Source organism: Aspergillus ibericus (genome assembly GCF_003184845.1).
Source record: "Aspergillus ibericus CBS 121593 unplaced genomic scaffold BO80scaffold_33, whole genome shotgun sequence".
NCBI lineage: Eukaryota > Fungi > Ascomycota > Eurotiomycetes > Eurotiales > Aspergillaceae > Aspergillus > Aspergillus ibericus.
Window position 1 is genome coordinate 236,892 of NW_020292131.1, and position 26,001 is coordinate 262,892.

Here is a 26,001-nt window from a genome sequence, read left to right on the forward strand (position 1 = left end):
GCTGGTCCGCTGCGCCCGCGATCAGATAAGCCTATCAATCATCTGCAGACTGCACCATGTCGCTCCGATCGCAATCCCTACACCACCCGCATTTCCAGGTCTCGTTTCCCCACGAGCGAGTGGTTCAAGTGACGTTGAACCGACCGGAGAAACTCAATTGCATCGATCTGCCTACCAGTCGGGAGATTCAAAAGGTCTGGGAGCTGTTTGACCAGGATGAGAGCTTGTGGGTAGGCATCATCACGGGTGCGGGGAGAGCTTTCTGCACCGGAGCGGATCTACAAGGTACGCTGTCTATCTCTGTCTTCTGGCTACTTTAAAAATTTTCCCACTGTCCTTGACTGACGGTCACAGAGTGGAATGGCATGAACGAAGCCGGCGTCGTCAACGACATGTCCCCGCCCGGCCTGGCCGGGCTGCCCCGACGGAGCGGCAAAAAACCGATTATCGCGGCCGTCAACGGCATCTGCATGGGAGGAGGGTTTGAGATGGTGGCAAACTGTGATATGGTGATTGCGTCGACGGCGGCCATCTTTGCGTTGCCGGAAGTCAAGCGAGGCATTGTGCCCGTGGCCGGATGTCTGCCGCGGTTGACCCGGACGCTGGGACTGCAACGCACTATGGACCTGACGCTGACCGGGCGGGACGTGGACGCTAAGACCCTCTACGAATGGGGTCTGATCACTCGGCTGGTGGATGCGGGCGAGGACGTTGCGCAGGCCGCCGTCCAAATCGCAGCCACCATGTGTGGCAACAGTCCGGATGCGCTGATTGTTGGTCGCGAAGGTGTCCGGTTGAGCTGGGAAGCGGGCAGTGTGGAGGATGCGGTGTCGACGCTGGCGGAACAGTCGTATCCGCGCCTGGTGGAGGGCACGAATTTTGCCGAGGGCATTCGGGCGTTTGTCGAAAAAAGGGCGCCACACTGGACCAACTCGAAGCTGTGAATGGGATCCTCCGTACTCCGCAATCAGATAGCAGCCTGCCTTGCGGGTGAATGTCGCTGCTACTCCGTACTTGCTCGTAATCCGGCGGAAGTGGAACCCACTTGCTGCAGATTTTTCATCTATGCTCCTCCGCTCGAGACGAATCCCAGGTTTCATTGCTGGCACTGCATTCTGGGCAGCCTAATCCAGCACCGCGAGCCATGGAATCAAGTAATAATAATCCCCATCGCAGGTCCACCCGCAAATGAGGGAGTCGCGTGTCACCCCGCTGAGGCCAAATGGCATCTTATCATGGATCAGATTAGATTCCATCACGGACTAGTCGCCGTCACCCACGGTTTCGCGGTTTTTTTTCCGTGAATGCCGCCAGGGGAAATTGCATTGTGTGATTTTGTGGTGGGGCCCGTACCTAACCAGTTTTGGGTGCTGCCGTGACCATACGCCAGACAGTATGATACCGTCCGGACGAGGTATCCTGAGGGTCTGTTCCATACCGTATTGGGAGACTGGCCCGATCCAAGCGCCATCAGACGACTCAGCTTCACCCACTGGAGCTCGCCGGCTAAGGAATGCAGAGATTGCTGGTGCCTTGAGTGGATCGGAACACCCTCCAAGGCCAGCTTGCTCGCACAAGTGGGGATCTCAGATTTCCATGATCCCATCGCAAGTCATCGTGGCCGCTGGCACACACACACACACAGAGCAAGTCTCCCGACGGTGTGCCATCGCATGGCCCAACCCCATGTTGGCGCTAACAATCTCTGCAGCAGCGCCAAAGCAGTTACGTAGACCTGAGAGGGCATTTTTCTCCGAAGCGGAGCCCCGATTGGCTCGATCGGACGACATCATCTGATTAGATTCGACCGGCTCCAGTAGTGTTGAACTCCAGTCGCACGAGTCTGTGGGAGATGTCGCCGCTGTAGCCGACTTCGGGGTTATCAATCAGTGCGTGGGCCTGTCACCGCTAGCTGCAGTGGTTCGATTTCTTGGGTATAAGGGCCAAGACCTCCCTTGCTCCTCTTTGTCTTTCTTGTCCTCCTTGGCTCTCTTGTCTTCGATCATCCTCTTGCCTTTTCGGTCGGTTCACCAACCATGGCCGTGCTCGACAAGTTCCGTGAGGCCTTTGGCCGTACCCCCACCCATGAAGAGACCAGCAACAATGTGGTCTCGGAGAATGTTAACGAGAAACGCGATCCTATCGTTGACGAGGCTGCCCGCAACCCCGAGTCCGAGGAGGCCCTGTCCGATGAGACGTCGTCGGAACACCTGCAAGTCGGTGTGTCGGATGTCGAGGCCATCACCAAGTCCTGGACCAAGGCATCCCTCATCGCCGTCTTCCTGAAGTAGGTTCCGCCGATCGTCCCATTTTTTTTTCCCCCGCTAATGATCGATCTCCATCAGCATCTGGCTGCTGTACTTTGTCAATGCGTTCCAGTCCTCGCTTCTCTACAACCTCCTTCCCTACGTGACCAGTTCCTGGGAATCTCACTCGCTGCTGAACGTCATTTACGTGGTCGCCGACTGTATGTCGGCGGCCGTGTTCATTCCTCTGGCCAAGGTCATGGACGTGACTGGTCGTGCCGAGGGTTTCCTGACCATGACGGTCTTTGCGACGCTGGGTCTGATTCTGATGGCTACTTGCCACAACCTGCCCACCTTCTGCGCTGCCTATGTAAGCCAACTCCAATCCCTGATCATATCTCAGCCCATCTAACCGACGTTTTCATCAGGTCTTCTACACCATCGGTTTCAGTGGCATGACCTACTGTGTCGATGTCATCACCGCGGATGCCTCTAAGCTCAAAAACCGAGGTCTGGCCTACGCCTTCACCTCGTCCCCCTACATCATCACAGCCTTTGCGGGCCCCAAGGCCTCCGATGATTTCCACCTCAGCTGGCGCTGGGGTTTTGGCGCCTTTGCCATCATCTTCCCCGTCGTGGCCCTCCCTCTGTACTTCATTCTCAAGTACAACCTCCGCCGCGCCCAGCAGCAGGGTCTGGTCGTCCCCAACCGCAGCGACAAGACCTGGTGGCAGATTATCTGGTTCTACTTTATCGAGTTTGACAGTATGCCCCTCCCACTTCTCCCGGCTCATTCCTCATCTAACCTCTCCAGTCGTCGGTGTCCTCCTCTTCTCCATCGGTCTCTGCGTCTTCTTCCTCCCCTTCGACATCTCCTCCTACGCCCCTCACGGCTGGGCCTCGGGCTACATCATCGCCATGATCGTCGTCGGCGTCGTCATGCTCGTCATCTTCTGTCTCTACGAATGGTACATCGCGCCCGTCCCCTTGTTCAAATTCGGCTTCCTCTTCAACCGCACCGTCATCGGCGCCTGTCTCCTCGACGCCACCTACCAACTCTCCTACTACTGCTGGGACAACTACTTCACCTCCTTCCTCCAGGTCGTCAACGACCTCAGCGTCGCCGAAGCCGGCTACGTCAGCGACACCTTCGACGTCGTCTCCGGCGTCCTCCTCCTCTTCGTCGGCTGGCTGATCAGCAAAACCGGCCGCTTCAAGTGGCTCCTCTACATCTCCGTCCCCCTCTACATCTTCGCCCAAGGCCTCATGATCTACTTCCGTCGCCCTAACCAAAACGTCGGCTACCTCGTCATGTGTCAGATCTTCATCTCCATCGGTGGCAGCATCTTCATCATCATCGAACAACTCGCTATCCTCGCCGCCGTCGATCACCAACACGTCGCTGCCGCCCTCGCCCTCCTCAACGTCGTCGGTACCATCGGTGACGCCATGGGCGCTACCATCTCCGGCGCTATCTGGGATAATACCTTTGAAAAGGCCCTCATCCGCTACCTCCCGGAATCCGCCATGTCCAACCTCTACGATATCTACGAGGATCTGGACACCCAGCTCAGTTACCCCGTCGGGAGTGCTACCCGCGTGGCTATCCAGAAGGCCTACGGCTACGCCCAGACTCGCATGTTGGCCGTGGGTACCGGCCTCATGGTCCTTTCCTTTATCTGGATCGTGATGATTAAGAATATTAATGTTGCCAAGGTCGCCCAGGTTAAGGGTATGGTTTTTTAATCGTGTGCGTGTACTTACATTCATACAATTGAACTCCGACCTTTCACTCGAAGACGGTGGTTATGTAGTGTTGGAGATGCCCCAATCACTCATTCACCCATGCATCCCCCCCTTTTGCTTTTACCGCTCATACCCATCATACCCACATGTACTAGATTTAGTACATGCCCATACCCTCTGTTCTCTGCTTGATCGATTGATTGATATATCCCTATGACTGCATGTATAATAAAAGTTCATCGACATAATTAATGAGTTATACATACGATTCTCTCTTGTTCTATTTAACTCTGAATGATATACGTATGACGTTTACTCCCGGTTACTACAGCTATTACGTTCGAAAGATTCATCTGCTCAATCATTGGAGATGGGATAGGATGAGGAGAGTTACCATGTTTTGTCTCATGGATAGATGGAATTTGTTCTGAATTGAAGGGGTAGGGCTACCCACGGAGATGATAGATATGGAGAGCATACGACCTTGGGAATATTAAACGGTTCTCAGAATACGCAGGGATTTATTAGTCTATCGCTGTCCAGGATGGAAATGGATATTTCATGAAATTATTGCTACGGAAGAGAACAAGGGATGGATGGATGGATGGATGGATGGATGGATGGATGGATGGTATTCTAGCTGATCGGGGGATCTAAATGGCATGCGTGCTTTGGGACTTCATGATCGACGAGGAATTTATAACCGGTGAAAAAGCAGAATGGGGTATAATCAAATGCCCAAAGAAAGGTGCAGGGTTGCCCGTACACTCCTATCCTCTAATGTCTGACGTTAATATCGAACTATCTATCCCCAGCGGGCGAAACCGGCCAATTCTTTGTCAAACTCTTAGTCACTAGTCAGAGCAAGCATGCAGCTCGCCTCACATCCCTGTTAGCTCCTCCAAGGAAGAAAAAGGGGGAGGGGAAGTGACTGTCTCTGCCAGCCCAACCAGGTTAAGGCTGAATCCACTTCATTACAATACGCCCCATCTAGTCAAGACTATTGTACGCTGTGAGATTCAAGACAGGGTAGGTTTTGTCCACGTAACGATCCACATCGTATTGATGTTCCACTACGGAGTATGGAGTATTGATTATCGAATACTAGGCCCAGTTCCGAGAAGGGACATCATCCGAGATGGAGACGGGCAGGTCCTAGTCTCTTGGGTCATCGGGTTGTATGTTTATTTTTGATTTTGTCGAGATGTGGCTTCGATCAAGGGGTCCGGAAGCATAGTCTTTATTTAAAGTGCCTTAGAGGGGTAGTAGCTTTGATTCGAGATCCTTCGGTGTTCTGGAATCGTCAAGGCTCCTGGATGCAGACATCAACAGTTGTGCTTTTCGCTTGTGATGTGTTGACTATTGGCGGATGCATCTGCTGCAGATTAGCTCGAGTATAAGACCACTCGGTTGAAAGGGTATCCCTAGCCGGGCTTTCTGAGGTCCGGAAGGGGAAGAACTCCGTGCTGGTCTCAGAACTTTCCTGTCACATTCTATCCGTGAATGTGATCTGTGGCGAGGGCGCTGGTGGCAACCACGCAATCCAGTGTAGTGCATTGTCTTTAAACCTGCTTGAACATGGCACCATTGACTGTCAGCAACTGATGTTGCTCACATGATGCTCTTGTTTCTCTCATTTCCAGTACTTAGACTTACTTGTTGTGCTCTGTGAAGTCTACCCCTTGTTAGTCCGATTGTCGTGTTGGATGATGAAGATGGACCATATCCCAGCTCAATGGGATCCTAAGATCATGTCGTGCAGGTGCCATATTAGAGATGGAACAGCAGAGTCTGGGAGCATCAAGCCCGACCGTTATGAGACTTTCCCTATGAAACCTAGTGGTTTTGAGGCCGGCAGACATCTGGTTTCGGGATAGCCCAACCGGGGCCCGCACGTAAGAACTCACAGAATAGTGGTAAGTAGCTCAATCTAACGGGCCCCAGTACCAACAGGGTGAACCCATGCGGGCTAGAAGTAGAGGCAACACAGTGGTTCATCAAGCAGTATCGTACCTCTCTTGGGAAACCTTCCTGTCCAGAATGATGTACTCTGATTCCTTCTAATATGCATAACATCAGTCGTCACATGTTGGATGGAAAGCACCTGCCACGCCATCTATTTCTTCAGTTACTAAGGGAGGGTTTACTCACAATGGGCAAAGAGCTCTTAGAGAAGTAAATATCAGGTAGGAAGATGGAAATCAAAAAAAGGTTGTCTGCCGCTAGCGAGAGCAGAGGGATACCACAGTGAATGGGTACAGAGACATTTTCCTAACTTTATAGTGAACCAGCCCATTCTGAATACGATAACAAAAGCACTCCAATCATAGCACAGACATAAAGAGATAGGCACCAAGAACCAAGAACCGAGGGGGGATAAGTCAAAGCACGACGTACCACATGTCATGGAATTGACTCTCAGTTACTCGACATCACTTCTGATTTGCCTTCGCTGACTTCTCTCCGGCTGATCAAGGCAAATGCGCGCACTAACATCAACATAAACAGGATGGTCAGTGTACAACATAAAGGATCAACCACATACAGGTAAGGGGCAAAGGCAGCTCACCATCCCATCAACGATGCCTCTAACTCCTGGTATATCACTCATCTAATGGTGCAGGCATAGCCTGCGAAGGCTGAAACCCGAAAGACTTCAATTGAGTTAACGATCGACACCAAATGGCGAAGAACTTCATCATGATGACATCTCGACTCCACCTCTACCAGTCTGTTGCAGCTAATGACAGGGAAACAGACATCTGATCTACACCCCAAGAGCCGGAATACCAACGCTATTCCTCACTTCTCTGAGTTCTTTGGGGCTTCAGGACAAATTCGGGAGTCTGTCCGGGTCAAAACCGGTTCTCGGCAAGCCGGATCCAGTTATCCAGGGCAACGATAAAGTATACAAGCGTTCGCGTACCATGGTTGAGATGTCAATCATCCTCGTGGAAGAGATCGATCGCATATTTATTCGGGCAAGTGCTCGTGTCCCCCATCCAGGCCATCGATATTCCGCAACGTACACACCATGTCCCAACGCTCACAACCCCCAGGGCCAGTCGTTGTTCTCGGTGCGAGTGTTCTCGGTCGTCGCATTGCCTCGGTGTTCCTTTCTGGCTCGCACAAGGTGCACCTCTGCGATCCCAGCCAGGATGCCCTTTCCGAAGCGAAGGCCTATATTGATTCGTCAAGAGAGACGTTCACTGCGTTGACACCCACGCCGCATCCCAAGAGCGGCCCGTTGTCCCTCTTCACAGATCTCGCGACGGCAGTTGACAACGCATGGCTGGTGATTGAGGCGGTTCCGGAGATACTCGATCTCAAGGTCAAAACCTTCGAGGACGTCGCCCAATTGGTCCCTGACGATTGTATTCTCGCGACGAATTCCAGCTCATTCAAGTCGAGGCTGATAGTCTCTGGCCTCAGTGAGGAAAAGAAGAAGAGAGTGTTAAATATGCATTTTACCATGCCACCGGTTATCCTTCCAGTGGAGTTGATGACTTGCGGTAGTACGGAAGACGGTATAATCGATGGCTTAGTGGAGGTATTGAAAAATTGTGGGATGTGTCCGTTTGTTGCTAGGAAGGAGAGCACTGGGTGAGTTTCTCGCGATACTCCCGAGACATGGATATTGACGACAACTACAGTCTGATCTCTAACCGCGTGTGGGCTTCCATCAAAAGAGAAATTCTGTTTATCCTCGCGGAAGGGGTCAGCACCCCCCAGGAGATCGATATCCTCTGGAGATACACAGTTCAGGGTGCCGCTAGCGCCCCACCCTGTCGCCTCATGGATAGTATTGGGTTGGATACTGTGGCGCTCATCGAAGACAACTACGTCCAGTAGAGGGGCCTAGATGGACGCATGACGGTGGACTGGTTGAGGGGAGAATATATCAATAAGGGACGACTGGGTGCAGGGTCTGAGTTGGGGGGGTTGTATCCTCCAGAGCCTGAAGGCGCAGCCACGCAGCTATACGTGCTGGACGTTGGACTCGGGGCCAATAATGAGCTTCATTGCATTCCCACAGCAGGACGGGTGCTTGCAGTCTCTCCGCATAATGGAAGGCTAACTACCCTCGTCAGTGGGCTATCGCTACCCGATGGAATTGATGTCTCTCCCTCGTGCGGGCGGATGTTCTGGACGAGTATGGGATCCGACAGGTCTACCGCGGATGGATCGGTACAATCCGCCAAGCTGGATGGGAGTGATTTACAGACAATTGTGAACACGGGGATGCTATACACCCCAAAGCAGCTTATCGTCGACGATGTGGATCATAAACTGTACTTCTGCGTTCGCGAGGGGATGGGGGTGCACCGATGCAACTTTGACGGAACCGACCATCAGGTTCTCATCCAAACCGGGTCCTTGAGTGTCCCCTCCGAAAAGAAGGATCCGATGCGGTGGTGCGTGGGTGTCACTCTCGACCGGGTCAATGGCTTTGTGTATTGGACGCAGAAGGGGCCGAGTAAATCCGGAAAAGGGCGGATCTTTCGGGCTGGGATTGATATCCCGGCTGGGCAGACAGCAAAGAGCAGAAACGATGTGGAGTGTCTGTTAGAAGGGCTTCCAGAGCCGATTGATCTGGATTTCGATGGTACGACAAAGATGCTGTACTGGACGGACCGAGGGGAGCATCCGATGGGCTGTTCCCTCTATCGGATCGACTTAAGCGGCCAAGTGGACAAAGAAGCGTTGCCAGGCAAGATGGAAATCTTGGCGAGGCAATTTCATGAGCCGGTTGGATTGAAGGTAACGCAGCAGGGCGTCTATGTGACCGACCTAGGGGGGTCGGTGTACCTGGTGGCTGAGGGGAAGAAGACATTAGTGACGCGGGAAGAGGCATGTTTCACAGGCATCTCGATCCTGGAATAGAATGACTATACGAACACCTAGAGCAATCAGCATACAGTTTAACTTTCATTGATCCAGGGCAGACCAGTCCCTTGAATTCTGGTGCTCATGCCTCGTAAGCCAACATCACATGCTAGCTCTTGAACTGGACGTGTTGAGATACCCTTGCAGATTGGATGCCAAAGAAGAAAAGAATGAATGGGAGGCAGTAAAACATTGAGGAAAAAGAATAAGATGGATTCGCTGCACGTGATACGTCCTACACCCCCGGCTTGCTTTCTTCGGCCATCCGAAACTCGGTCTCGATCACGATCTTGCCGTCTTCATTCTCATCCTCTCCCCGCTTTCCATCCATCTCAACGAGAACCGTCTGCGTGGCAAGCAGAGACTCATCCCAGTCTCTAGGCCTCCTCACTATCCTCCCATTCCGGCTGAACTGCTTATTCTCAGAACTTCCCCAATAACGTCCCGCGCGGGAACCGAAAATGCGCTGGATCGAGTGCCGTAGGAGTGGCTGCAGGGTAGGCAGACAGGCGCAGACAATCCCGATACAGGGCTCTACGCTGGACCAGATGAAGACATTCCCCATAATCCAAGTGATATCCAGAGAGTTGCTAAGAAAGGTCATGTAATAGATGCGGATGATACTGGCCACGCAGACGCTGTAGAGCGAAAGATGATCAGTTGAAGACCAGAAGAAACACACTGACAGCACGAGGGACAACCTACAATCCGCCAAGCATAAAGATGCTACAGACAAGGACTTTCTGGGTGGTCCTCATATGAAGCTTCCAAATGAGGGGCATGGGAACCAGCAGAATGATTACATCGGTGGTTACATTCGCAGCCGCATTACCAATATAAAATGGGTAGAGATCGAAGACACATCTCCCTCCACTGGGATCAGTGTACTGTGTCCAATAATAAGAGACCGGCCGGCAGCAAACCAGAAACGCCACGGTGCAGGAGATCCAGTAGCCCATGGTCAACGCCACACAGAACCACATGGCTCGGTTCATCCCAAAAACGCGACGGTAGAAAAGGAGGACCGACAATTTGATCAATGGCACAGTGACGACGTATATGAGGACATAGGCGAACAAAATCTGGATCACTTTGACCACATCGGGCAGGGGAACACTCCACACATGCTTTCCGAGGCCATAGTACCCTCCTAGGATAGATCGGCCCGTCAGGATGCTCTTATGCATAGGTGTCGTTTGGCGAACATACCGACAAGGGTGGACATAAAATTGGCCGTCACGGACAACTGTTCAAGGTTAATCAGCATCACCACCGGTATGCTGCATCGAATTGGAACATACCAGAGCAGCTAGGATCATCCAATCGTCGACCGCAATCTCAGCCTGTTGCACCCGGGCTCGGGCAACATATCGAAGGGCAATGGCTCCTGCCGCCAAAAGATAGGTCACGATGACCGCCGCATTGTTTGCTGCGCGCCGGCTTGCCGTCAGGTCTGTCCCGGGAGGGGGGTCGCCGAAGATGCTACTGCTGGACATGTCTGGCGCCAACGGCCGGTAAAGGAGACATGCCAGGGCGAGGGGAAGCCTCCTTTTATTGTGTCAGCCTTGTTCTACCGTTCATTTATCGAGTAGCAGGGGTTGTCCCTACTCTAGTTGGTAGGCACATCAGCTAGAGGCTGGCAGTGGTAGAATTGGGTTAGTAGTGAGGCAGTAGTCCGGGGCTAGCGGGGCCCTAACACGCCCTAACCCGCCCTGACACGGGCCAGCCGGTTGCCAGCCTGACAGGAGCCGGATCCCTCCCGTTTCCTCCCCGAGGCCCCATCGCAAAGCTTGGACGACACGACTTGCTTCCTCCATCATCCAAAAGAAAAACGGGATAACTACACAAAGCAGGCATTTTGTCGGCAGAAAGCAGTGACGTCTCCTGATATTGGCCGCAGTCGAAATGGATGCCAGTGATTTGCACTCTGAACAGCGTGTTCTGACACTGTCAGACCAATCTTGCCGGGGGGGGGAAGGGGGTTTCTCGACGCGAGGCACTAAATCAAGCCAGTTAATTAGTTTCTGGTCCTAATCTCCTAGGATCACGTCGGAGCCGAGGTGGTGCTCCTTAATTCATATAACTACCAGGAACACCCCTGTCTACAGCCTTGCGACCTGCAAGTTTTTGAGCCTGCCCCCCTTTCTACTGCACGCCCTGCATTTCCTTGCATTATTCCAACCCCAAGGATTCTCCTAATTAGCCATCACGATGCCCTCCAGAGAGTCTGTCCCCGTTGAATCTACCGAATACCAGGTGGACCCCAGTCGATTCGCTTTCACTCCTCGGAAGCTTCGAGTGGTTTGCATCGGGGCGGGCTATTCGGGCCTGATCCTCGCTCACAAGCTCAAGTACGAGCAGCCCCTCGACTTCGTGGACTTCACCCTCTACGAGAAGAACAGCGACGTCGGGGGCACCTGGTTCGAGAATGTCTACCCCGGTGTGGGCTGCGACGTGCCCGCTCATAGTTACATCTTCCCCTTTGAGCCCAATCCGTCTTGGTCGAAATGCTACGTCGGTGGCGCCGAGATTCAGCAGTACTTCAACGACACGGTCGAGAAGTACGGCTTGAAAGAGCGGATCGTCTTCAACACCCGCCTCGTCAAGTCCATCTGGAACGAGGAACAGGGCAAATGGGCACTGGAGCTGCAGCAAAACGACACCATCGTCCACGATGAAGCCGACATTCTCATCAACGCTGGAGGAATCCTCAACCGGTGGAGAATGCCTCGCATCGACGGCCTGAACCAGTTTGAGGGCAAACTCCTCCACACAGCCGGCTGGGATAAGAGCTACGACTGGACCGACAAGAAGATCGCCGTTATCGGTAACGGCTCGTCAGGGCTCCAGATCATCCCTGCCCTGCAACCCAAGGCGGCCAAGATCGTCAATTACATCCGTCATCCTACCTGGGTGTCGGTCAATCTGTGCCCGGACGTGACCAAAGATGGCATGGGAACCAACTTTGAGTACACTGATGAAGAACGATCCAAGTTCCGGGAAGACCCCGAAGGCTTCCTAGAATATAGAAAGCGCATCGAACGCTCGTAAGTTTCCATTCTGCATCATCACCACGCACTCCCACTAATCCTCCAACAGAGTCAACACCGTCTACAAGTTGATGCGCAAGGGATCCGACCTAAACCAGATGCTCTTCAACGCCACGGACGGGCTCATGAGACAACGTCTCAGCAAGAACCCCGACTTGATCGAGAAGCTCGTCCCGAAAACCGACATCGGATGTCGCCGTCTCAGCCCCGGCGACGGCTACCTGGAGGCCATGCAGGAGCCCAACGCCGAGTGGTGCTTTGACCCCATCGAGCGCATCACCAAGACAGGCATCCAAACCACCGAAGGCGAGCAGGACTTTGATCTGATCGTCTGTGCCACTGGCTTCGACACCTCCTTCGTCCCGGGCTGGGAGATGGTGGGCCGAAATGGTCGCCAGCTCGCCTTCGATTGGAAGAAGACCCCGCAGGCATACTTCTCGATGTGCGCCCCCGGCAGTCCCAATTACTTTATGTTTGCGGGACCCAACTGCCCCATTGGCCACGGCAGCGTTCCTCAAATGCTAGGCTGGAGCGCCGATTACATGCTGCAGTGGGTGAAAAAGATTGCCCGGGAAGATATCCAGTGAGTCCCCCGACCTGTTTCCCTATTATACATTCGTATCCCTCCCACTAACCCCAACTAGCTCCATCGTGGTAACAGACTCCGCAACTGCACTCTACAACTGCCACGCCCAGGCAAATCTGAAACACACCGTTTGGAGCTCCAACTGCAACGGCTGGTACAACAACGGGACTGCCGTCACGGCCATGTATCCGGGTAGTGTGCTTCACTTCAAGGGTACGCATCCACCATCCATTCTCACTAAAACTTCCATCGCTGATGTGTATCAAACTCCAGAGGCCATCTCCCAGATCCGCGGCGAAGACTTCGACATTCGCTACAAGAACACCGCCAACCCGTTCGCCTATCTCGGGAACGGCGAGCTCGAGTGGGAGGGAACTGAGGGAGGAGATTTGGCCTTTTATTTGAAATAAGTTACCCGTGATATGATGGGCAATTGTGTATGAGTTAGTGATACCTTTGTTTCTAATGCCATTCTTTTCAATTTCATTTCACTTGTCTTGTTCCTACTCATCTAATCGGTTTTCTCTTTGGTTTTTTTTCTTTTTTCCTAGTTCTTAGTTCTTCTATATATACCAGTAACCGAACAAGGGGAGAGATTCCGAGGGATGGAGTACCAGAACCTTGCGATATAGTATAACTTCAGAACTAGTACTGTGACAGTATGAACCTGAATTTCACATAGATTCTGGTCGTGCGGCTTTAGGTGCTCAGTGAGTATTTGCAAGAGACCCTTTTACCCTCCAGAAGGCCTTCAACTATATGTTTTCACAAACGTATTATAAGGTGCTTCACAAAGCGCCTCGTGATGCTTTCGGCTGTGGGCGACCGCAGGCCACTACCTAGTGCGTAGTATCTTTATTCTTTCTAATTTTGCCATTAAGTCCAACGATTCTTATCTAATCATTCTCTAAATATATTACATCTTGTATATTTCAATAATATTCTAATCGAAAGCTGAACCTGATGCCAAAATCGACGATAGTCATTCACTTACCTGTACGCGCACCCTTGTATCCGAGTCCCTTCATGAAGGTGCATGCAGGCGAGTTTAGATTCTCGGCCCAGCGTGGGATGGGTATCTCCTGGAATACATATCCGAGGTTGGATCCGGACACCTACGAGGTATCTATTTGCGTCTTTTAGAATTACGGTTGCCGATCGTGATAGTGCGTGTGATGTCGGCTGGGAGATGTGCAAGGGTTTGTTGCATGGGATATTGGGGATGCACTATGTATATACGGATCTATGGCAAGTGGGGTTAGATGGATTGGCAACAATGGTAATGGGTATATTATATTGCAGGAAGATGCTAGAAGCGAATGCCTAGGTACGTATGGTAGTCCCCGTCAGGATCAGCAGGTCATCCCGCTGTTCTGGACAGTATACTACAGACAGATAATCCACGAGTAGACAAGTACTAGAAGGTCGCATCCCATCCATGACAATGATAACGTGTCAGGATATCAACTCCAAATGTACGAGTGGCTCGCTTCACTAAATCTGACACCACAGTCCGTTAGCGATGTGATACATGGTAGGGACAAAGAATGACAGTATAAGGCCCATCCTCATGAACCAGCTAATAGCCTTCCTCTTCGCCCTGCTGGTAAACGTGTCGCGAGCGTCCCGGGTCTTTGCGCATCTGTTGACCGGATCCGGTAAATCCCACTAGTTCCGTCAGTGTCTGTGGAATATGGTGGATCAAGGATGTACTCACCTCGGGCATTGACGCCATCGCCGGTGCGGAACATACTCTCCTTCCGGCCCAATTTTCCCTTGCTGGCAAAATCTTTCCACTTCATCTTGCCCGCCTCCAGCTCCCGTGTGGCTTTCACCTTCCGGGGCACCTTGGCCGGGCGCGCCGGCCCATCGCTCACCTTGCTCGGCTCCTTACGCGCCTGGTTGGCCAACGCGGGGTTAATATCCGCGGCGGCGGAGATCACGCTCGAGTGTGGCGGTTGCGGCGCCGGTGATTGCGATGTAGAATTGCCTGAGCTTGCATCAGCCTTGCGTTTACGCGAGTCACTGCCGGAGATGGGCCTGATGTCTTTGGAGGTTAGGTTTTCCACCGTCCCATAGGACTTAAAAGAGACGAGGTACACGGGATTGCTCGCGGATCCGGTAATGGATGTGATACGCGCCGGGTAGAACGAGTTGTCGCCTGATACCCAACGGGCGAGGACGTGTTCATTGACGGAGAAAGAGGACTGGGTTGCCGGCTCGTCTGGTTGTTCGACCGTGGCCTTGCGGTATGCTGGCTGCGACGCGTAGTTTTCCTTGGCCCTGCTATCCTTGACCGCGGAGGCTGAATGGTTGGACACGGGTGGCGCGGGCGGTTTAAGTTCGGCAATGGATGTTTCGGTGAGGTTTATGAGTTCTTCCAGCTCAGTTTTGAGACTCTGCAATTCCGTGTTGTCTGGGTCTACCTGCAAACTCGATTGGACGGTTTCAAGCTAGGGACGGACTGTTAGTGACGATGATGGCTGGATGGCGCGGTGGATTTTAGCGCGTACCTGGAGCTTGAACTCCTTGACCTCTGTCTCCAGGGCAGCGACGTCTGACATGGTGGGTAAGAGGGAAGTACAAAAGAAAGCGATCAAGTCCGGATTTAAAAGACAGGAGAGGGGGCAGGGATGGAGCGCAGGATGATGGCCGTCGAGATGGTGTGCCGGTCGGGCTGATGCAAATCTGAGGTTGCAGATAAGAGAAGTCGAGTTGGGATAAGATAGCGTGGCGGGGCCCCGTTGCGGCTCGTGGTTATCACGTGGCTCGCACCGCCACACCTCCTCGCAAGTCACATGCCGTCATCCTCTCTGCCTCCCGATCGCAGACGGGGGAGGGACTCCAGACTCCGTTCTTCGTATCAATCCTTGTTTCAACTCCACCAAGGTTACATTGGTAGTGAGCAAAGACGCCTAGAACAGCTCCGATCACAGGCATCGCCGGCATCCACTCTAAACGGGTCAACGGGTCAACACTTAACTGGTGTCCGCTCTGTCGTCGATCCTCACGTCATTCGGGTCCGGAACGAGAGGGCAAGCGATAATATGATTACTGATCAATAATCCGGCAAGTGGCCGTCCTACATAGTACAGCGATATCATGCTACGGCCCCCATGAGACGGGGTTCTCGAGTCCAAATGAATGCTGACGATCAGGCAAATTTGTCAGGAGTCGTCAGCCGTTGTAGCCTGCTGGCCGCCAGAGGCTAAACCTTAGCATCGGAGATCCAGATCCTGGCGTGCTCACCGCTTGCCCCGGGAGGGATCGATTGGAGGGGGCGATGCACTTGACCGAGACAAGAAGCTCTGGCCAAATTTGAGTCGCCCCGGCTTACGGCTTGATATCCTTGGCGGTTCCTCTCCGTTCTCGGTCAGTTCAGTTGAGCCCCAGATCAATGGAAGAGTCAGGCCGTGAACCGGTACTTGAATCCATCCGAGGTGACCGAAAGCACGGAGCCACCAGCATGTGCATTCTGCAGAGGACCCCGAAAGTCGGAAGCTCGATCTGGGGCTGGAGGCGGTAAGACCCGCGAGACAAAGAACCCGTGTCTCATTTGGGGAAGTGGCGCTATGAGTCACTCTACTAGTCGTAGTTTCGAAGTCTAGCAACGATACCACCTAGCCGTGAGCCTGGCTAACTGACAGGGGAACCGACCCCTGGTAGGGAAAGATCAAGCAGCAAGCTATCTAGTTTAGAGGGGACCATCTAGTGCCGAATGATCTTAGGAACCCGCCGTCCCGAGTGGTATCAGTCACGCCAATCATCCGACGTGGAAGAGAATGGGCGAGAACAGAAAAAAGAAGAGGGCCCGGTTGGATTTCTAAGCAGCTCGACTGGATCATTGTTTCCCCACTGCTGCCTGAGGTTCGGTCCCGAGTGGCCTTCTGCACAGTGGCCCTTCGTGATTGGCTGCTTTGCCTCCCCCGCTGTGTTATGACCAATCACGGTGCGACATTCTGCCGGCCGGCACTGAGACAGCATCAGAGCCAGTCACGGATCCATCGCCCCCCTCCGCTTTGGAATATTCCATCCGGCCATCCATCCATCCATCGCTCTCCTCCCCTCCATCACTTGTTGCACTCCCACTCTCACTTACCAACTCCCCCCCCCCTTCCCCCCCTGTTGGGTGCCACAAATCATTCAATTCGGCTAGGCCCTCAACGACGGGTCCTTTCGCATTCGGTCGCCCTACTGCATCCCCTACTTCCCCTTCTTGCATCATCACCATCCTCCTCTCCTCTCTCACTTCCCGTCATCGTTCCACCCTTTCAGCCCCTCTTCTTTCTCCTGGGACCCGACCTTTCCCTTGAGCCTGTCTCTCCTTAGTCCTATCTTTGGACTCATCAGACCTCCCTGCGGCTTGTGCGTCTCACCGGTCTTGCGCCTCTTCTTCAGCAAGCTTTGCCACCTTCGACCTCACCTCCGAATTCCACCTTCCCGCAGCGCCCGTATTCCCGGCGTTGTCCCATCAGCAGGAGATTCGGGTCCATCATTCACCATCACAAGTCACAGTCGACGTGGATATTGTCGGTATTTTCGTCATCGACCATCTCGAGTCCCCTCTTAGATTCCTGCCGGTGTTGTGCCGAAACCCCTCCACGACCCTTTCCGGGGTCACCGATCGATACAACGAACGGGCGGGAAGCCCGGCCTGGATCTCATCGAGTCGCCAATCGCATTGATATCATCCTATTAAACAGTTCCGCATACCCCTCTCTGCTATAACGGCATCTCAGCTTTCTACCATCGTCATTTTGATAACAGCCTCGTCCGATTCCATAGTAAACCACCATGGCCGACTACAACTCTCTCTACCAGCACAGTCTTTACCTTTCCCCAGATCAACAAGATCTGCTCCTGGCCGCTCTGTCCTCCAACAATCCCCCTCAGAAGCAGCATAACAACGCTCACCCGTCAAATGCCAAGACGGACCCCGAGTCTACCCCCGGTACCACAGGTAGTTATAACATGAGCCCTGCGTTCGACCCCTCTCAGCCCCACTCGGGTGGCCTGGGATATGGAGACGACGAGAGTCCTTTCCTGGACTTCAACCCCGAGCTCGATTTTGACTTCCAGGGCTCTGAGAACCTGATCGGGGATCTTCCGGAGAGCCTGCAGGCGTCGGAGGAGCCCGAACCAGGAGAGAAGAGAAAGGACATGGATGAGCCCGTGGATGAGAATGAAGGCTCGGGTAAGAAGCGAAGGGAAAGCGATGAAAAGGCAGCGAAAAAGCCGGGAAGGAAGCCCCTCACTTCCGAGCCGACCTCCGTACGTATCTCTCGGTGGTGGTGATGAAGTGCCGAGGGATTTTGATACTAACAAGCATGCAGAAGCGGAAGGCACAGAACCGGGCTGCCCAGCGAGCGTTCCGTGAGCGCAAGGAGAAACATCTGAAGGATTTGGAGACCAAGGTGGACGAGCTGCAGGCAGCGTCAGACAACGCTAATCAGGAGAACGGCTTGCTACGCGCCCAGATTGAACGTTTGCAGGTCGAATTGCGAGAGTATCGCAAGCGTCTCTCTTGGCTGACTACCGGCAACGGAGTCTCTGCCATGAATGCCATCCCGGGAGCCTATTCCAAGGGGGCGTATGGCCTACAGAACAACGACTTCATGTTCGACTTTCCCAAATTTGGAGATCTGCCGGGCTCTCACATCTTCAACAACGGCCAATTGACCAAGACGCAGCAGAATACCAAGGGAGAGCAACCATCGGCAGCGCCGCGTAATGAGTCGCGTGTTCCTGGTGTTGTGAGCCGCCCTCAGTCAACTGCTGCAGGCAGGATGCCCAACGCCCCGTCACAGCAGGGATCCACGCCCGCGTCTCTGAGAAACACCCCGAAGGTGTCAATATACTCCGGCACTAGCCAGTCCGGCTCCACGCATGATTCTTCCAGCACTGATTCGCCGTCCTCCTCGTCTGACTCCCACCAGAGCCAGTGTGTCTCATCCATTGGCACCTCCCCGGAACCGACCATCAGTTCCCCAGCCGTTAAGGCACACAACCAGAGCGCCCATGATAGCTGTACCTACGCCACCATTAATGGTGAGGAATCCTTCTGCGCGCAACTTGGCATGGCCTGCGGCAACATCAATAACCCCATTCCAGCTGTGAGACACAACAGCCAAAGCGCTTCAAACACTCCTAGCCAGCATACCCCCCATGAGGATGTGTCCGGACTTGATGTGCTCGCTCAACAGAACGGAGGTCAATTTGACCCTGTGCTCTTCGGGGACTGGCGTGAGCCTCAGGATGCGATCCTGTCCCAGGACTTTGGAACCTTCTTTGACGATGCGTTCCCGCTACCCGATCTGGGCAGCCCTTCACACAACCTCACAGAAGCGGCCACCCAACAAGCACCCAAGAAGGACCTGATCGCCGAGATCGACAGCAAGCTAGATGAGGAAGTGGTTCCTGGGGAAGACAAGGCTCAGATGCTGAGTTGTACTAAGATATGGTATGGTCCCTGCTTAATCCGTCCTCTCAATACCTACATGATACTGACAGTTTTCTAGGGATCGTCTGCAATCCATGGAGAAGTTCCGCAACGGTGAGCTCGATGTCGATCATCTCTGCTCCGAACTACGCATGAAGGCCCGCTGCTCAGAAGGCGGTGTCGTCGTCAACCAGCAGGACGTGGACGACATTATGGGACGGGCGAAGTAGTCGAGCGAGGTTACTGCATTGCCAGCCCGCCCACTGCTTTGGTTGCCATTATTCTGCGTTTCAGATACCCACACCTCTAATGCAACACTGTTGTTGACGCCCGTTACGACCAAAGGAAAAATGGATCCGGGAGGTTTCAATTGAACGCAAAGGATGAGACCTTGGAGTACGCCAGGATATTTATCGCATCTCTTATTGGATATTCAAGACATTTGGAGCAAAACAATAACCTCCCCTTACACTTTCCTTCGCTATGATTGTACTTTCTTTTTCTCTTTATCTTTCTCTTAAGACCACTGCAGGCGAACAGGAGGCGCGGTTTGCTCAAAATAATACCATCTAGGAAGCCTCGGATTGGCAGACTGTACACCACCACAATTGGAGAAATCTTCCGTTGTTGTTTACCTGGTTGATTGCGTGCTTCTATCGTTCCCCTTGTACATGCACCGCTGTCGCACCCGCACTTTCCTGGCTCTTCTTACTTGCAGCTAGGTAGCTAGAGCGGGCTATTTGATTGGAAGTGATATTCATCATCTACCTATTTATTCAACCCTTGAAAACACGGAAGGGTTATGTCTCTCTCTTTGGGCGTAATGTTCCGGTTGAGTTAATTACATCCGAACAATAATACTCACGTTCTCTCCACTCTATTGCTATTCTCCCGTTCTGCTCCGTACTATCATGACATTTGGATGTAGAATCCTCACATTTTGGCTAAGGAACTCTAATATGGCTGACTTAATGTAGTACTATCTGTCGGGAGCAATAAGGGCCATCGACTAGAGGTTAGTAGCACTTTCTCCAGCTAGGTTAGTATTTAGTACTAAATTGTTACTTGTCTTCCCGCATAATCTGCCAGTAGCCGATGTGGGTCGACTCTGCCCGGGTACAACTGAAGCCACCCGGAATATATATCCATGCAAACCACTGCAATCCATCACAACCATTACTCAGATAACAACAAAAGTATGATTCCAGCTACATGATGCAGAGATGAAATTACAAGGGTATCGATATTGATGCGTTCCAGGAAAAGGTAAAGTACAAAAAGATTCCGCTCCGGTGGCCTTTTTGATTTGTTTCTTCATTTTGCCATTTTTTCATTTGGATGGTGTGGGTGGATAAAATCAACGCCGATAATCCTTCGCTTTTATGCCACTCCCCGGCCACCAATATGTAAGACCATATCATACCAAGCTAGCACCTCTCTCCATCGGCTTCTGCTTCTGCTTCCGCTTCTGCTTCGGATCCACACCAACAACTCCTGGGGCCCTAGGGATCCGACCGGGTTGAGTTTGACCAATCAAGGCAATGATCGGTCCTGTCGCCAGCGCGAGTGTCTACTAGGAAAGAGGAAGATGAATGGAAAGAAGTTTTGACGCACATCTCGCTGAAAAGGACCAAAAAAAGGTGTGAAAGAGGAAAGACGTCATTTTGCAAGTATCACAACAATAGAAATTAAAATACCGATCGAAAAGCGTGAGATTAATGGAGACAAGGGAAGAAAGATCGAGGGGGAAACGGGATAAAGAAGGTGGACATGAACTCAGAAGGGGGAATCAAGCACAATCACACCTCAAGCATCGCCTCCAGTGGCAGCTGGCTTGTCACCAGGGCCCGAGTCAGAAGTCGGGGCTCCCTTGTTGAAGCCACCGCGACCACCTCGTCCGCCACGAGACCCGCGGTCGCCGCGCCCACCACCACGGCCACGGAATCCACGACCCCGGTTAGTCTCGCTGTCACTGGCACCTCCGCTCTGGTAGCCGCGTTGGGACGTGTTGCCACCACGGTTGCTACCCTGCCAAGTACCGGCGTTGCCGCGATGACCGCCCCGATCCTCAAAGAACTTGACGTTGGGCTTCCGGGGCTGACCAGCTGGGCTGGGCTTCTTGTGCTCTGCGGGCTGACGATCGAGAGCGGCCTTGGCCTCGTCAACGGTCGAGAAGTGGACAACATGATTGTTGTACTTGCCCCATTTCTCGATCCGCACAATCTTGGCCTTGTCCTCCTCGTGGAAGAGATCACGCGCCGCCTGTTCATTTTCAACGTTCGAGAGGAACAGCGCATTGCTCTGCTTCTTCTCAACCTTAGGCAGAGGCGACTCGGATACCTTCTCATGTTGGGCGGTACCGTTGGGCTCGGTGGCTGTGGTTCTCTCCGGGGACGCCGCGGCAGGCTGCGCAGCAGGGGCGTTAGCGGGCTGCGGGGTGGCAGGCTTCGGGATCACGGGAACGGGGGATGTGCGAGCGGGAGCGGCAGCGGGGGCCTTGGCCTGCGCAGGCTGCTGTGCCGAAGGTTGCTGCTGTTGGGGAAGAGCCGTGCGGGGAGCAACAGGCTGAGCTTGACCGAACTGGGGAGCAGCACCGGGAACACGAGGGGAGGGAATGTTGACGGGGGGAGCCGTGGGCACTGGAGCGGGCTGGGCCGGGGCAGCAGGCTGGGGCTTGCCGGTACGGTGGGCGAAGTTGAATCCTTGAGCGCGCATTTCAGTCGCGATGCGGCCCGCCTCAATCTCAAGAACCAGGAAGCCAAACGCCGCATCCGCCAAGTTGAAGTTCCACATGTTCTTAAAGGCGCTTTCGTCGACCTGGCCAGCGGCATTGCCGGGGGCAGCGGGTCCACCAAACGGATTGCCACCGTTAGCGACAGTGGGCATCCTGTTCACTACCTCAAGAGCGTTGTCCAACAGAGTCTTCTGAGCCTCGTTCTGCGAAATGGCGGCCTCGACCTCACCCCGGACAGTCTCCCATACGTCATTGAACGAAGCCTTCGAGGCGGCGAGCTTGCCTCGGTAGTGGTCCAGCGAGGGGTTCACGGAGAACTCGTTGTAGGACGACCCATAGCGGAAGTGCAGGCCGGCGGAGATGGAGAAGTCAGCCTTGAGGGTGACGGACAGCTGGTTCAGCATACCCTCACGGGCAGGCGACGCATGCGTGACGAAGATCCGGGTCTCTGAGGGGTCGTATACACGGTTTGATGTGTCAATCAACTCTCCCATCTGCAGCAGGGTTGTCCACATGGTGCCTTGGCCACCGGCAATCGTGGTCTTGCCTTCGCCATTGTCGAACAGCTTGTGCATAACCACGGCTCCTCCCAGTCCCAAGAGGCGGAGCTTGACGCCGCCAATGTCGAGCAGTCGCGAGTTGGCTTCATCAATGATGTGCAGCTTGTCAACCTTGTACTCCCCCGAACGGAACTTCTCCAACACACGAACATCCTCGCAGGCACCCCAGACAGTGTAGACAGGCACATCGAGAGTGAGGCGCTTGTCAAGCAACATGGGAAGCTCTGAGAGGGGAAGCTGATCGGGAGTGAACCGTTGCTTGATGGACTGCTGGGGAGGAGTCTGGGCGATAGTTCGCTTCACGTTCTCGGGCAGCAGAGGCGAGTACTGAGCCACGTGCTTGAGGGTCCTATATTTGGAAGCCAGATTGAGTCAGTCGATCCAATCACATGTTATCATGCATAACAGCTCTCTAGCGGCTGAACCTAGCGTCAAGAATCGGGGGCCATCACTGACTTGTCGGCAATGCGCTCGAGGGAGGTGTCATCGTAGAAACCAAAGTCACCGGTGTGGATGATATGGTCTGCACGGGCCTGCCTGGCCAGTTCATTCAAAGACTTCAGATTACCTGCGCCACGGAAAAAGCAAAACAGAATTCCCAAGTCAGCTCAATGGGGTCTATCCACCCGGGGATCGCACCGAGGCGAAATCCGAAACACGTACCTCGCACGTCCGCAATGCACAGCACTCTGACGGGTCCATTCTGAATGATTCGACCATTGTTTGGGAGGAGAGGGGCGGCGCCGGGGACAGGACCCGAGGGAACGGCACCGTTGGGGAGGGGATAGCCTTGGGGACCGAAGTTGTGTGGAGGACGGGGCTAGAGGAAGAGCACGGGTCAGCAGGGGGGAACTTAAATTCTTATCTTCGCGCGTAGGAGGATCGTCAAACGCGTGGATTGCGAGGGGGGGTAGCATGACGTTGGACAGCCAACAGCTGTCCGGGGCGAAAGCAGAGCGAGAGAGAGCACATACAGAAGCCATGAGGGAAGCGGATGAGGTGGTTGATGAGGCAAGAAGAGATCAAGGACAGAAGGATGATGCAAGAAGAAAACAGGAAAGAGAAGGGCGGAAGAAAAGGGAGGCGAAGAAGAAGAGGACTGGGGGGAGGAGTGAAAGCAAGCACGACGAGGCGGTTTGGAACACGGCGAAAGCGAGCCTGAGTGTTGCTCCAGCCGAAGTGAAGGTGCCGCTTATGTAAGCCACAGGGGCAGCTCCCGGCCGCAAGGGACAACTCACTGCCCAACCCATTCATCACTCACATCCCAGTCAACATCTACTCCGTGAATAAATCAAAGGATGGACCGGCTGGAAATGTCCATCGCCTCATGGTGTCTGGCATCCTTACGCGCCATTCACCATCGGCACAACCACGGTCATGTAATACTACAATTGGGCCAGAACAGGAAGGCTCCTTCAGATATCCTTATTCAGCCAAGCTACCTCACCACATACTACATTCACAGGCAATGTATTCTTAACCACCGTTAAAGCTCATCCGCCGGTCGTATAATGATCCCTGGGCCGTCACCACCTAAAACGTTGATTCTTTCTTCCCCGACTACCTTGTGTACCGCTTTTTGGAGTGACTTGGGTCCTTGCAGTGCCATCAGAGCAAAATGGCCCCCCACAGTTGGCCGAGCTCGACACAGGACAGGCACCCCCGGGCTGTTGCCCTTGGAGGAGGTGGCAACGTAGCGATCGGAGAACGGCCAATTGTGTTTGCCGTTGGTCATGAAGGTCCATAGATCATCCACAAACTCGGCGCGAGTGCTGGAATCCATGGTGCCAGCCAACCACATGTTCCAGTCCGACTTGGCCCAGTCTTGCCGGTTATCCAACGGGACTCCATACTCGGCCCGGACCGACTTGAAGAAGGTGCTCCCCATTTCATATGCCCCCTTGGGGAAGGTTTGCAGATCCAATAACACATCTGGGTAGAGATTGTAAGGGATCTTCCAAGAGGCAGGCTTGTCGGGATATTGCAGCACAAAGTGGGTCTTTTCTTCGTCAGTCCCCCGGCCTTGGGTAAAGAAAAGATCCGCGCGTGCTTGCCCAATCCGAGAGTATTCAGCGCGCCCGGTGAGTTCGCCAAACGCCTTGATCCCGACGGCGGCCTTGATGGCAAGATTGGTCTCGTTGGCTAGAGCGCCAGCCGCATCGTTGGAGGACAGCTGCTCCGTGATGTCGACGCCATTGTCAACCAGATAGTCCGCATAGCCCTGCAAAAGGTCCGTGTACTGGGCGGCCCATTGGGTATCACCCGTTGCTCGTACATAGGCCAGAACGAGCACCAACAGGTTGCCACATTCTTCAATGGGCATTGGCTCGGCCTGCTGATTGTCATGACCGGTGGCATTAGGGTAATGCGTGCCCATGTCATGGATCACATATGGCTTTTGCCAGCGCCCAGTAGCCAGGTAGCGCATCATCGGCTCAAGCAGGAGCCGGATGTAGTCTGGATTTAGAGTATAGTAGAGTGGAAATGCGGGCATGATAACATCTACCGTGTTGAGGTTTCCATCACTGGAAAGCTCTTTGATGAACGCCAGAACGTCGGTGGTGTCAAGTGTATCGTTAGGAATGGTCACTTCAATCCCTCCGTAGGCCTGACGAGCGGACAGAGTGACAATGTCCGCGTACCTCTTACCCCCCGCTTTATTGGCCTGAATTTTCATTTCCATATCCAAGGCCCAGGACTCCCGGTGTGCAGCGGGATAATCCTTTAGGAAGTGGGAGACCGCGTGATGAGGCTTCGGGTGTTGGTATCGGTAATATCCGGTGTAAGGCTTGCCCAGGTAATTGATGGACTCCTCGCGCACGTGTCCAACTGCGAATGTCACGGATTGTAGCCGGTCGACAGGTCCTAACTCGTGCGCCAATGCCACAACTCCCCCGGGAACCCAGGGTGGGTTCTTATCCGCCAGCTTCCCGGTCCGTACAAATTGAGAACGCACATCCTCACTTTTGCCTGATGCGAAAGAGACTCTAAACGAGTCTGATCGAGAGGCAAAGACGGCTTCACCCCAAGTGGCCATATCATTGTCTTCCGAGAATGGGATGGCATCGTCCACCCCCAGGGAGAAAACATGAGTACAGCCGGTGATTATAAAATCGCGAGTCGTATTTTGCGGCCGTCCAGTCCATGTACCGTCAATGCTGGAGTAGATTTCAATTCTCTTAAAGGCTGCGTACGATACAGACACGGTCAAGTAGCCTTCAAACAGAGCAGTCAGTTGCCAGACAGATGTATGTTATTGCGTGGTAAAGATCTTACTGAACGGGAGAGACTGTCGTAGATAGCTTGAGGGAGATATAGGAGAGAAAAAGTCCAAGGTGAAAATCGTTGAGCCAGCCGAAAGGGTGAAGATCGAATGGGTCGCCGTATACTCGGCGCTTTCAACAATGGCCGGACGTATGTTCTCATCGGGATCCTTGATGCCCATCAGACTGTACGCCTGACCATTGACGCGCGCCATCACCGACCAGGTGAGACTCTGGCCTGCCCAGAACTGGGGTTCGGCATAGGGCAACGTCCGGACTTGATCGCTGGGCATCCATGCTGAGAGATACGGGCTTCGGACAGCCAGAGGGTAGGAAGGAGGCAGCGCTGGCCGATGAGTGACGAAGTCATGCTCGCGAGGAGGAGCAGCGAGCACCAGGGTAGCCAGCAAGCCAATGATCAGGCTATTAGTCGAGAAGTTGAGATACATGTTGAGCTACGTCCCGGCAATCCAGCCGCGGAGGTAGTTGA

The 26,001-nt window shown here is 53.6% G+C and overlaps 8 protein-coding genes across 8 annotated transcripts; 5 read left to right on the forward strand and 3 right to left on the reverse strand.

The window, feature by feature from the left end:
- Positions 1 to 56: 56 nt before the first annotated feature.
- Positions 57 to 1,021, forward strand: sidH (enoyl-CoA hydratase/isomerase family protein; the record flags this gene model as incomplete). The annotated part of the gene is made up of 2 exons (XM_025717033.1): positions 57 to 285; positions 355 to 1,021. 2 exons carry the CDS (start codon positions 57 to 59, stop codon positions 942 to 944), a joined length of 819 nt encoding a protein of 272 aa, XP_025573114.1. The 3' UTR covers positions 945 to 1,021.
- A 744-nt stretch (positions 1,022 to 1,765) lies between these two features.
- mirB (MFS siderochrome iron transporter MirB) lies at positions 1,766 to 4,248 on the forward strand. Its single transcript, XM_025717992.1, has 4 exons — positions 1,766 to 2,287; positions 2,346 to 2,616; positions 2,675 to 3,011; positions 3,061 to 4,248. Exons 1-4 carry the CDS (start codon positions 2,037 to 2,039, stop codon positions 3,990 to 3,992), a joined length of 1,791 nt encoding a protein of 596 aa, XP_025573115.1. The 5' UTR covers positions 1,766 to 2,036; the 3' UTR covers positions 3,993 to 4,248.
- Positions 4,249 to 7,026: 2,778 nt separating this feature from the next.
- BO80DRAFT_457112 (uncharacterized protein) lies at positions 7,027 to 8,876 on the forward strand (the record flags this gene model as incomplete). Its single annotated transcript, XM_025722213.1, has 3 exons — positions 7,027 to 7,595; positions 7,646 to 7,840; positions 7,883 to 8,876. 3 exons carry the CDS (start codon positions 7,027 to 7,029, stop codon positions 8,874 to 8,876), a joined length of 1,758 nt encoding a protein of 585 aa, XP_025573116.1.
- A 143-nt stretch (positions 8,877 to 9,019) lies between these two features.
- On the reverse strand, positions 9,020 to 10,384 carry BO80DRAFT_427124 (putative integral membrane protein Pth11-like). Its single transcript, XM_025719929.1, has 4 exons — positions 10,181 to 10,384; positions 10,089 to 10,125; positions 9,585 to 10,029; positions 9,020 to 9,517 (listed from the first exon to the last, which is right to left on the reverse strand). The coding sequence occupies exons 1-4, from the start codon at positions 10,373 to 10,375 to the stop codon at positions 9,115 to 9,117; spliced, it is 1,080 nt and encodes a 359-aa protein (XP_025573117.1). The 5' UTR covers positions 10,376 to 10,384; the 3' UTR covers positions 9,020 to 9,114.
- A 469-nt stretch (positions 10,385 to 10,853) lies between these two features.
- On the forward strand, positions 10,854 to 13,000 carry BO80DRAFT_411866 (flavin-containing monooxygenase). The gene is made up of 4 exons (XM_025717993.1): positions 10,854 to 11,926; positions 11,979 to 12,512; positions 12,574 to 12,728; positions 12,789 to 13,000. The coding sequence occupies exons 1-4, from the start codon at positions 11,091 to 11,093 to the stop codon at positions 12,923 to 12,925; spliced, it is 1,662 nt and encodes a 553-aa protein (XP_025573118.1). The 5' UTR covers positions 10,854 to 11,090; the 3' UTR covers positions 12,926 to 13,000.
- Positions 13,001 to 14,009: 1,009 nt separating this feature from the next.
- BO80DRAFT_152047 (uncharacterized protein) lies at positions 14,010 to 15,196 on the reverse strand. Its single transcript, XM_025713795.1, has 3 exons — positions 15,029 to 15,196; positions 14,233 to 14,968; positions 14,010 to 14,183 (listed from the first exon to the last, which is right to left on the reverse strand). Exons 1-3 carry the CDS (start codon positions 15,077 to 15,079, stop codon positions 14,095 to 14,097), a joined length of 876 nt encoding a protein of 291 aa, XP_025573119.1. The 5' UTR covers positions 15,080 to 15,196; the 3' UTR covers positions 14,010 to 14,094.
- Positions 15,197 to 17,309: 2,113 nt separating this feature from the next.
- yap1 (putative bZIP transcription factor AP-1/Yap1) lies at positions 17,310 to 19,184 on the forward strand (the record flags this gene model as incomplete). The annotated part of the gene is made up of 3 exons (XM_025722214.1): positions 17,310 to 17,786; positions 17,849 to 18,975; positions 19,034 to 19,184. The coding sequence occupies 3 exons, from the start codon at positions 17,310 to 17,312 to the stop codon at positions 19,182 to 19,184; spliced, it is 1,755 nt and encodes a 584-aa protein (XP_025573120.1).
- A 1,576-nt stretch (positions 19,185 to 20,760) lies between these two features.
- On the reverse strand, positions 20,761 to 25,960 carry BO80DRAFT_447156 (DUF1793-domain-containing protein; the record flags this gene model as incomplete). The annotated part of the gene is made up of 5 exons (XM_025721591.1): positions 20,761 to 22,597; positions 22,705 to 22,816; positions 22,912 to 23,068; positions 23,822 to 25,464; positions 25,525 to 25,960. 5 exons carry the CDS (start codon positions 25,958 to 25,960, stop codon positions 20,761 to 20,763), a joined length of 4,185 nt encoding a protein of 1,394 aa, XP_025573121.1.
- Between the last annotated feature and the right edge of the window lie 41 nt (positions 25,961 to 26,001).

What these genes read in the sequence shown, in the direction of transcription:
- mirB (XM_025717992.1), top strand. Translation starts at nt 2,037, where the DNA reads ATGGCCGTGCTCGACAAGTTCCGTGAGGCCTTTGGCCGTACCCCCACC. An exon ending in CCACCTTCTGCGCTGCCTAT is followed by an intron (nt 2,617 to 2,674) that starts GTAAGCCAACTC and finishes CGTTTTCATCAG; the next exon opens with GTCTTCTACACCATCGGTTT. An exon ending in CTACTTTATCGAGTTTGACA is followed by an intron (nt 3,012 to 3,060) that starts GTATGCCCCTCC and finishes TAACCTCTCCAG; the next exon opens with TCGTCGGTGTCCTCCTCTTC.
- BO80DRAFT_427124 (XM_025719929.1), bottom strand. Translation starts at nt 10,375, where the DNA reads ATGTCCAGCAGTAGCATCTTCGGCGACCCCCCTCCCGGGACAGACCTG. An exon ending in TTTTATGTCCACCCTTGTCG is followed by an intron (nt 10,030 to 10,088) that starts GTATGTTCGCCA and finishes GATCTATCCTAG; the next exon opens with GAGGGTACTATGGCCTCGGA. An exon ending in ATCTTTATGCTTGGCGGATT is followed by an intron (nt 9,518 to 9,584) that starts GTAGGTTGTCCC and finishes TTCGCTCTACAG; the next exon opens with CGTCTGCGTGGCCAGTATCA.
- BO80DRAFT_411866 (XM_025717993.1), top strand. Translation starts at nt 11,091, where the DNA reads ATGCCCTCCAGAGAGTCTGTCCCCGTTGAATCTACCGAATACCAGGTG. An exon ending in ATTGCCCGGGAAGATATCCA is followed by an intron (nt 12,513 to 12,573) that starts GTGAGTCCCCCG and finishes AACCCCAACTAG; the next exon opens with CTCCATCGTGGTAACAGACT. An exon ending in TAGTGTGCTTCACTTCAAGG is followed by an intron (nt 12,729 to 12,788) that starts GTACGCATCCAC and finishes ATCAAACTCCAG; the next exon opens with AGGCCATCTCCCAGATCCGC.
- BO80DRAFT_152047 (XM_025713795.1), bottom strand. Translation starts at nt 15,079, where the DNA reads ATGTCAGACGTCGCTGCCCTGGAGACAGAGGTCAAGGAGTTCAAGCTC. An exon ending in TCAAGGAGTTCAAGCTCCAG is followed by an intron (nt 14,969 to 15,028) that starts GTACGCGCTAAA and finishes GTCCGTCCCTAG; the next exon opens with CTTGAAACCGTCCAATCGAG. An exon ending in CGATGGCGTCAATGCCCGAG is followed by an intron (nt 14,184 to 14,232) that starts GTGAGTACATCC and finishes TGACGGAACTAG; the next exon opens with TGGGATTTACCGGATCCGGT.